Source organism: Microcaecilia unicolor, chromosome 1, assembly GCF_901765095.1.
Source record: "Microcaecilia unicolor chromosome 1, aMicUni1.1, whole genome shotgun sequence".
NCBI classification, from domain to species: domain Eukaryota; kingdom Metazoa; phylum Chordata; class Amphibia; order Gymnophiona; family Siphonopidae; genus Microcaecilia; species Microcaecilia unicolor.
In genome coordinates, this window is record NC_044031.1 from 757,058,733 (window position 1) to 757,069,380 (window position 10,648).

The window sequence follows — 10,648 nt, forward strand, 5'->3', positions numbered from 1 at the left end:
CTCCTACCTGCGATCCCAATCGCCCGTTCCAGAGCACATCAGCGAGACCTTTTTATCGTGATCTTCCAGGTCTCCCGTTCGCATCGGGCCCGTTGTTCCGCTCCCTGCTTCTCGCTGGCCGCCTCCTGCCCCGGCTCCACGTGGTTGCGGTCGGACGCTCGATCGCCGTTTTTCACCGCGCTGTCTTTACCAAGCGGCTTCGCGGTTCTCAATTAGGCGCCTGGGACTTTCCTTCCACAATAACCCGTCCACCCCGTCTTGTTCTGGGGGTTGGGGCTGTCTTAATCGGTAGGTTCCCTGGTCGTTGCCTGCAGGAGCTCACATTACAGCGGCCATCTTGGCTCGCAGCTCCACCGGAAGTCCTACTCCATAGTTTATACAAAGAATCTGTTAGTACTCCCTGCAATGTGGCATGTAACAGTGTCAACTTGCCTTTAGTAACATCACAAAACTTCAAATTTTTTAGGATTTTACTGGATCTAGTAACTCCCCACCCATTCCCTTCTCCCTCCCTCCTTCCCCTCCCCCTCCCAAAGGACACAACTAGCTATATTCATTCATATCGCTCTCTGAGCATACAAGCCAAGCTTACAGAGCATCCAAGGGGAGCCATTCTTGTTTTTGAAAAATGTTAAGCAGTTCTTTTGCACAGCCTTTATGGAAGTTCAGCTTCTAGCCTATATATTTTACTTGAGATGTTTTGTTTAGAGTTTTACAGGTTGGTCACAGAGGTGTTTGACTTATATGCGTTGAAAAGCTTTTGTGCATTTTGTCTCAGTGGGTGCGTTAAAGCGATCCTTCTCCACTGGCTTCACCGGCATGTCTGCTTCCTCTTCCATCTTTGATTTGGATATCCATGCTAATACTGAGGGCTGGGGTAGCCAGATAACTGCAAGTAATTGCAGCAGTGTTCATCATCTCCTCAATCCTAAACACAGGTTTTCTATCATTTGCACTGGTCAGATATACAGGGCTGGTGGAGTCCTTAGGGCGTGAGAGTAAAGAGTAGCTCTTAAAAGTACTACTTGCCAGAAGTCCTCACAGAGCCCTCTCCCCAACCTAGTGAAAGTCCGTTCTTTACTTAAGGGTATTTACTTTTTCCACTTTGTGCAGAATACAGCTAAGGCCCTACCACTGTTCCCTCTAAGCAGAGCAGGAGTCCTCCACCTATAGTCCTGCCAGTGGGTGTTGTTGTTTCACTATCACATTTTCAATAGTGAGGGACAGGCAAGCTCTGCAGGACTCCAGGGAACCTGCCTGGCCTAAGCCATTGAAAGCACAATATTGAAGCAGCGCCCTCTACTGGCAGCAGTGCAGGTGGAGGACTCCCGCTCAGCTTAGGGGCTTGTTATGTCACCTCAGCCTCCTGAAGCACTTGGATGCATCCAAGCAGTTGGTGGTGGTTCTCATCCATCATCATCTTCAGTGCTCTGAGGGATCAGGGTGACATTCCTATTTAGTGTTTGTTTTCAATAAGAAAATGGGCACAAAGCACTCTGTCCTCAGAGCGGCAGGGTTTGACCACATCCGGATTCCTCCACTGGAATGTGGAGGTTGACTCAACCCTCAAGTGTTCCATGAAGCCTAAAGCACACATCTATCCCTCCAGATAGTGAGCCTTGAACTCTGAACCTCAGCCAGAGGTGATTTTTTTTTTCTTCTGGATAGTAGATTATCTGATCTATATATCAAGCTGTTTTGTATACTTTTTGACGTAATTGCTAATTTTTGATCACTTAATTTTTTTCAGGAGAAGAAATCTGTTTCATTCCTTTATGGTGGGGGGGGGGGGGGGGAGATTTCATGTGCGTTTTCTATTTTGGTTGATGGCTCTCTCATTCTCCCTGTCTCCTCAGCTCGAAACCTTGGGGTCATCTTTGACTCTTCTCTCTCCTTCTCTGCTCATATCCAGCAGATTGCCAAGACCTGTCGTTTCTTTCTTTACAACATCCGTAAAATTCGCCCCTTTCTTTCTGAGCACTCTACCAAAACCCTCATCCACACTCTTGTCACCTCTCGTTTAGACTACTGCAATTTGCTTCTTGCTGGCCTCCCACTTAGTCACCTCTCCCCTCTCCAGTCGATTCAAACTCTGCTGCCCGTCTCATCTTCCGCCAGGGTCGCTTTACTCATACTACCCCCCCTCCTCAAGACCCTTCACTGGCTCCCTATCCGTTTTCGCATCCTGTTCAAACTTCTTCTACTACCCTATAAATGTATTCACTCTGCTGCTCCCCAGTATCTCTCCACACTCGTCCTTCCCTACACCCCTTCCCGTGCACTCCGCTCCATGGATAAATCCTTCTTATCTGTTCCCTTCTCCACTACTGCCAACTCCAGACTTCGCGCCTCTGTCTCGCTGCACCCTACGCCTGGAATAAACTTCCTGAGCCCCTACGTCTTGCCCCATCCTTGGCCACCTTTAATCTAGACTGAAAGCCCACCTCTTTAACATTGCTTTTGACTCGTAACCACTTGTAACCACTCGCCTCCACCTACCCTCCTCTCTTCCTTCCCGTTCACATTAATTGATTTGATTTGCTTACTTTATTTATTTTTTGTCTATTAGATTGTAAGCTGTTTGAGCAGGGACTGTCTTTCTTCTATGTTTGTGCAGCGCTGTGTATGCTTTGTAGCGCTATAGAAATGCTAAATAGTAGTAGTAGTAGTATCTAGTGTATTCAGCCTATGGTTTATTGTAGATGGTAGTGAGAGAGACTGCCGTAGTTAATGACACAAGATACACTATATGTAAAAGATCCTCATAGGGGTCGAATGATTGTCAAAGACTTAAATTAATCAAGCCCTATATATCCATATGCTATATATAGTTTTGTAAAAATACTTATGCCCTTTCCGATGTTCTCTTATTGTGTGTGTATATATATATATGGACAGACCCTCATCTTTATAATATAAACCAATGGTCCGTCTAGCCCAGTATCCTGTTTCCAACAGTGGCCAACCCAGGTCACAATCACCTGGCAGAAACCCAAATTGTGACATTATTCCATGCTACCAATGTAATACAGAATAGGGAGCCACAAAAAAGAAAGAAAACACCACCACCACCACAAACAAAAATTGAAATAGAGACCCACCCCCCCTTCTCTCTGCCCAAGGAAACCAGACTCTGTAAACAGTGCAAGGAAAGCAAGTTTGGTCCAGTGAAGATTAACTCAAAATAACCTGCTCCTTAGCTGAGCCCTAGTATTACCATATTAAAAAAGCGACCATACCATGCCTCTGTGGCAATGTTCCTAATGTTAAATGATTAACTGGATTTCTTGAAAGGATTATATAAATGTAGGATAAGTACATAAGTAATGCCACACTGGGAAAAGACAAAGGGTCCATCGAGCCCAGCATCCTGTCCACGACAGCGGCCAATCCAGGCCAAGGGCACCTGGCGAGCTTCCCAAACGTACAAACATTCTATACAATCAAGCCATTGTGACATCACTAATGAGGTTGGCTCTTATTGGTGGAATGAGCCACTATGACATCACAATAGGTTAAATCACTGCTCTATGTAATAAAAGTGAGCCAAGTAGAGGACATAAGTACATAAGTAATGCCACACTGGGAAAAGACCAAGGGTCCATCGAGCCCAGCATCCTGTCCCCGACAGCGGCCAATCCAGGCCAAGGGCACCTGGCGAGCTTCCCAAACGTACAAATACTCTACACGTTATTCCTGGAATTGTGGATTTTTCCCAAGTCCATTTAGTAGTGATTTATGGACTTGTCCTTTAGGAAACCGTCTAACCTAAAGGACAAGCCCATAAACCACTACTAAATGGACTTGGGAAAAATGCATGCATGATTAGGGACACAAACATACACTTATTTATTCAATACCACAATTCCTCATGTACAGCCACAAAACAACTTTTTAGGGTGGATAGTATTCCTATTATCAACCAAATAGAGGTAAGAGTTTTTAGTTTTGGCACAGGATAAGTCATCACAAGAAGAAAATAGGCGAAAACCAAGCATTAGGGGCTTATAGCCCATTTATGTTTAAACAAAAGAGATCTGCATGAAAAATATATATTATTTTATTTTGACTTATAAAACCACTTGCCCCTGAAACATGTTCAAAACAGAATAATCCATTTGTGTACCTAAAAGGTAAACTACAAAACAGATGAAGATGTGATTCCATGTGCGCCAATGAAAGGAGAGTTTAATTCCACTTCCATTTAATTTCAATGTATTCTATCATCTTTATAACACCAGGCTTCCCAAGGCAGATTACAACAACAGTAAAGATGACCCATCAGAAAACAGGATAGCCTCACTGAAATCTGGACATCTGTATTGTATAGAAGAACAGTGAGGAAAAATCAAACTACAGAGTTTATAATTGCGGTTTCTACCAGCTACAATAATTTTTGAAGCTGTTTTAGTGATATTCAATTGTTACTGTTTTTCTCCTCCCGCTTTTAAGGCACTGCCTATCCAACTGAAACAGCTTTAGACTTGTTACAGATAAAGAATGACGTGGATGCAGCAGCTCATATGTTTGCTTGCTTTGTTTCGCGTGAACGGCAATGACGGCTGCGCGGGGGAGTGGAAACAAATTAATCAAACTGTCTGGCTTCCTTGCATACAGTGGACTAGATGGCTCACTTCCATTCAGGTCTATGAAACCAAAATTTATTTATTTATTTATTTATTTATTACATTTGTACCCCGCGCTTTCCCACTCATGGCAGGCTCAATGCGGCTTACATGGGGCAATGGAGGGTTAAGTGACTTGCCCAGAGTCACAAGGAGCTGCATGTGCCTGAAGTGGGAATCGAACTCAGTTCCCCAGGACCAAAGTCCACCACCCTAACCACTAGGCCACTCCTCCACTGTTGCTACTATTTGAGATTCTACATGGAATGTTGCTATTCCACTAGCAACATTCCATGTAGAAGTCGGCCCTTGCAGATCACCAATGTGGCCGCGCAGGCTTCTGCTTCTGTGAGTCTGACGTCCTGCGCAGCCTTCTACATGGAATGTTGCTAGTGGAATAGCAACATTCCATGTAGAATCTCCAATAGTAATCTATTTTATTTTTGTTACATTTGTACCCTGCGCTTTCCCACTCATGGCAGGCTCAATGCGGCTTACATGGGGCAATGGAGGGTTAAGGTGACTTGCCCAGAGTCACAAGGAGCTGCCTGTGCCTGAAGTGGGAATTGAACTCAGTTCCTCAGGACCAAAGTCCACCACCCTAACCACTAGGCCACTCCTCCAATCCAAATTGGGCAGCTTTTTCTCCCTTCCCCCCCCCCCCTCCCCCCCCCCCCCCCCCCCCCCCACCCCGTCTTACATCTTTCTCCCTCTCTTCAGCTCGCGCTCTCCCATCTGCATGGTCATTTTGACTGCCCTGAAGCGTTCTTCTCCCTCCGGCACCGCCAGCGATTGACACAGCCAGCGTTGGGGTCTCTCCTCAGGCGTGTCCCGTCTACTCTAATGCAACTTCCTGTTTTCCTCAGAGGTGGGACGCACCTGAGGAGAGGCCCCGACGCTGGCAAAGGGCTGGCTGACTGTGTCAATCGCCGGCGGTGGCGGAGGGAGAAGAAGAACGCTTCAGGGCAGTCCAAAATGACCATGCAGACGGGGAGAGCGGCAGAAGAGACAGGAGAAGATGAAATATGGAAAAAACTCAAGAAGAGGAAAATAAGAATACTGGATGAAACTGAAAGAAGCCAAGCAAGAGGAAATGTCTGGCACAAGCAGAAGAACAAATGGGTAGAATTTTCAGGTATATTAGCGAAAGGGAGAAGGCTAAAAATTGGATTGAGACAAAAATACTGTGAACCGCATTGTAGAGAGTGATGAGGAAAAAGCAAATGTGTTAAATACTTCAGTGTTCATGGAAGAAAATTCTGGAGAAGGACCACAATGGGCTGGCAAAGGTACATGTAAGAATTTAGTGGACATCGCACCATTCGGGGAAGAAACTGTTTAGGAACAACTTGAAAATCTGAAGGTAGACAAAACCATGGAACCCGGACGGGATCCATCCCAGGATATTGAGGGCACTCAGGGTTCTAGCAGGTCCTAGACATGGGAAGCAACTGCTTGCCCTCTGGGATTTGTAGTATGGAATGTTGGCACAATTTGGGTTTCTGCCAGGTATTTGTGACCTGGCTTGGCCACTGTTTGGAAAACAGGATACTGGGGTAGATGGACCATTGGTGTGACCCAGTATGGCTACTCTTATGATTATGTTCTATGTCCTCTTAAAGATTTGTTTAATAAATCCTTGGAGATGGGAGAGGTTCCACAGGATTGGAAAACAGCAGATGTGGACCCTCTTCATAAAAGTGGTGACGGAGAAGAAGCTGGGAAACTACAGGCCAGTAAGCTTCACTTCCATTATTGGAAAAGTAATGGAAGCATTGCTGAAAGAAAAGATAGTGGTGAACTGGATTAGAAACTGGTTGACAGACGGACGCCAGAGGGTGGTAGTTAATGAAATTCACTCAGAGAAAGGAAGGGTGAGTAGCGGAGTGCCTCAGGTATCGGTGCTGGGGCTGATTCTATTCAGTATATTTGTAAGTTACATCGCCGGAGGGGAGTAGAAATCCAAGGGAGCTGTTTGTGCTAGGAGGTGAGAGTTTGATATACACAGGGAGAGGGACCATGGGGTGATAGTATCTGAGGATTTGAGGGCAACGAAACAGTGTGATAAGATGGTGACCATAGCCAGAAGGATGCTAGGCTTTATAGAAAGAGTAATAACCAGGAGAAGTTGTTGGTGAGGTCCTACTTGGAATATTGTGTTCAGTTTTGGAGGCCATATCTTGCTATGGATGTAAAAAGACTTGAAGCAGTTCAGAGGAAGGCAGTACAAAAGAGTATGGAGCTTTCACCATAAGACATAAGAGAAGAGACTGGAAGACCTAAATATGTATACCCTAGAGGCGAGGAGGGACAGGGGAGATATGATTCAGATGTTTAAATACTTGAAAGGTATTAATAGAGAAATAAATCTTTTCCAGAGAAGGGGAAAATGGTAAAACTAGATGACATGAATTGAGATGGTAGACTTAGGAGTAATGTCGGGAAATTCTTTTTCACAGAGGAAGGTGGTTGATGCCTGGAATGCCCTCCAGAAGCAGGTGGCGGAGACAAAAACAATGACAGAATTCAAAAAGGCATAGGATGAACAAAGAAGGTCTTTAGTTAGAAAATGAATGGTATAAAAAAACAAAACTTAAATGGCTGCATTTGTTTGATGTCAAGTGGTGCTTAGATGGTAACTGGCTCTGAAGAACTAAGGCTGGTGCCAGGCAGACTTGTGCGGTCTGTGTCCTGTATTTTTTTGTTTGTTTGTTACATTTGTACCCCGCGCTTTCCCACTCATGGCAGGCTCAATGCGGCAGGCAATGGAGGGTTAAGTGACTTGGCCAGAGTCACAAGGAGCTGCCTGTGCCGGGAATCGAACTCAGTTCCTCAGTTCCCCAGGACCAAAGTCCACCACCCTAACCACTAGGCCACTTCTCCACTTATATGGCAGTCCGGTTTAGGATGGACTGGAGAGGGCTTCGACAAACTCCATTAATTGGAACGTGAGGATAGTGGTGGGCAGGCTTTTATATTCTGTGCCCTGTGTATGACAGTACGATTTAGGATGAGCTGGAGAGGGCTTCGACATACTCCAGTAATTGGACCATAAGACACTGCTGGGCAGGCTTTTACGGTCTGTTTCCCGCAAATGACAAGATGAATTTGGATAGGCTGGAGTGGGCTTTGACAGAAACTCCAGTAGTTGGAACCTAAGGACAGTGCCAGGTGGACGTCCACAGTCTGTCCCAGAAGTAGCAAAGAGAGACAGTGAATCAGGTATTTTATATCAAATTCATTGTTGGTTTGTTAATGAGTGTGACGGTTGCGCAGTCTGGATGGACTGTTTAGGTCTTTATCTGCCGTCATTTACTGTGTTACTGTGTTACTTCTCTTGGTAAGGTTCAATATACAGTGAGATTTAGATTCGATAGAGCTGGCTGGTTGTGTTCAATTAGCTGAAATTATCAATTACATTTGGTCACTTTAAGGGGGCAGTTACTTTTCACATGGGTGTTGGACAACTTTGTTCCTTAAATAAATGATGTAACAGTTTAAAAAACTGTATTATGTGTTTACTCAAGTTCCTTTGTCTATGTTTCAACGTTTTTATTGATGAACCGTCAACATAATAAACACATTCCACTTCTTAACTGTACCAAACTCAATCATAATTAAGCAAACAATTAAAGTAATTTGCTATCTTCTGTCATCAAGCTTTTGTCATTTTATCCCCCTCCCGCCCCTCCCCTCTCATCTTTAATCCACTGTTATTGCATTACAACTTGCATAGCTCAAATTCCATCAAGTTCCTTTGTCTAATATTACATTTTGTTTAAAGATCAGAAACCATTAGGTGTGACATATGTAATGGGGAAATTAGGAGGGTTTGAAAATCTTCTTTTACATCGCTGTGTATAGGGCTGTGATGTTCTCAAATCACTAATATCTTGTCAAGTTGGTTAATGACATGACAGGTTAGTGGGACTTCGGTTTTTGGAAACGCTGTGCAGGGCAGATTTGACATGCTGTGCTTTTGTGATCTGTTTGGGGTCAACATAAGACACTGTAAAGTACATTGAGGATGTCAGGCAGATGCTATTCATGTCCACATCCAGTTTGCTGTGTGGTTTGTTGGGAGTTAGAATGAATTTCAGAGGAAGTGAAAAAGATGCTAAGGGCTCAAAGTTTCCTGTGTAAGCACAAGAGAGCTAAAAGTCTTTTATGGCCTCCCAGTCAAAATCAGGCTCTGGCTATTTGACTGGGCTTTGAGGAGGTAGTAAGTCCTGGCCTTCGCTGAAAACTGGGGAACACAATAAAAATGGGTGATTTCAATTAATTATTTTATTTATTAGGATTACCCCTACTACTACTCCTACTTATCACTTCTATAGTGCCACTAGATGTATTCAGCGCTGTACACTTGAACATGAAGAGACAGTCCCTGCTCGAAAGAGCTTACAATCTAGTCAGGACAGACAATAAGGGCTAAGGGAATTACTAAGGCGGGAATGATAAAACATACAAGGGTACTGTACAAGTGAATAGGGGTTAGGACAGAATAGGGGTTAGGACAGGGCCGTGCTAATGCAGTAAGCGAGGTAAGCGCCGCAGGGGGGCGCCACTGCCCTGCCGTCCTGTCCGTCTGCTCACTTGCAAAATCTTTCACCTGAACTTGTGATTCTCCTATTTCCGCTGCCCTCCCCTTTTCATGCAAAGGAGCAGTATTAATTGAGGCAGGCACGCTCTTCAAGTTACATGAGAATACAACCAGATTGCTATTTATGCTTCAGTTTGGGGCTAGCTCCTCAGTCAGGGTGAGTTTCAGAGCTTGAAACAGCATTCAAATTAAAGAAGAACCTGAAATTTTAAAAGTGCTAAAAATAAGTTTTTACAAGTATTTGCCTTAAATCTAATTGCAGAATTCAGGTGCTGGGAGTTCTGTACTTGGTTTCATATGCTCAGATTTGTTTAAATCATATGCAATTGAGTCCGGTGTTTTTCACTAAAACATTCCCATGAGTGTCTGTATGTTAACCTGCATTCAAATAGAGCTCTCTGATTGATGATCAGCTTCTGTTAAGAAATCTGCCGGGAAGTGAACAGAGTGAGAGCTGTCCTTTGCCAAGAGAGACATCCAGCTGTGACTTCCTGTGTTTTGTTGACTGAAGTTATAAAAGAGTGCCTGATTGTGGTAAATGAGAAAATATAAGTGAAAAGAGATTGGTGGCGATTGAAGTTTCTCTAGTGAGAAAAGGATCTGAATATTTCAGGATTACTTGAAGTTTGTGAAGAATAGAAAAGGGTGAATTTCAGTTTAAGAGTGTTTAAATCCTATAAGCTATATAAAGGCTAGGTAGATTTAAGTGACTGTAAGCAAGGAAACCTTAATATTTGATCTGAAATAAATATTTGATCTGAGATAGTTGATCAGAGATAAATGTTTGATCTGATTATATCCTTTGGTGCAAAGGAGATTAAATGCAATAGAGTATTTCTTTCTGTTTACCAGTAACAGTCAAATAATTCCATTCCACTTAAATAATTTTTTGTTATATATATGAGGGAGTAGTATCTGGATTTATTGTAAATCAAATTGATTCCATTCACAGGAATTCATATTCACCTTCATGCATTCATCCGATATTATCTTTTAAGGATGAAGTTTTATTTTATGTTCACTCTGTCTCTTGTGAGCTGAGCACAGTTAGTTTCCTCGGCTGGCACGACTACATATTAGAGGTATTTTGATACTGTGTGAAGTTTTACCACAGATGGGTGACATATATAAAACATTCTCCTTGGATAGGATGTGATATGTGAAAATACATTTTGCTTTAATGAAATTGCTAAACTTTAGAGTCAGAGACTTATCAATGAGCGATACATACAGTACTATTTTTTCCTGAGGTCTGGCTTACTTGCCTGCTCCCTTCTGTTCCTGCTCTGCTGGACTGGGGGGGGGGGGGGGGGGGGCGCCAACCGATAGTCTGCAGGGGGGCACCAGAGACCCTAGGCACGGGCCCTGGGTTAGGAGTTAAAGTAGCCTCAAAAAGGTGGCTTTTAGCCTAGATTTGAAG

General features: G+C 43.8%; 1 protein-coding gene across 1 annotated transcript in view; it reads left to right on the forward strand.

Moving 5' to 3' along the window:
- Positions 1–6,270: 6,270 nt before the first annotated feature.
- LRRC28 (leucine rich repeat containing 28) overlaps positions 6,271–10,648 on the forward strand; it is a 105,249-nt gene continuing 100,871 nt past the window's right edge. Inside the window, exon 1 of the mRNA XM_030192723.1 lies at positions 6,271–6,361. Within this exon, the coding sequence (XP_030048583.1) occupies positions 6,271–6,361 (91 nt within the window). The remainder of the gene's footprint in view (positions 6,362–10,648) is intronic.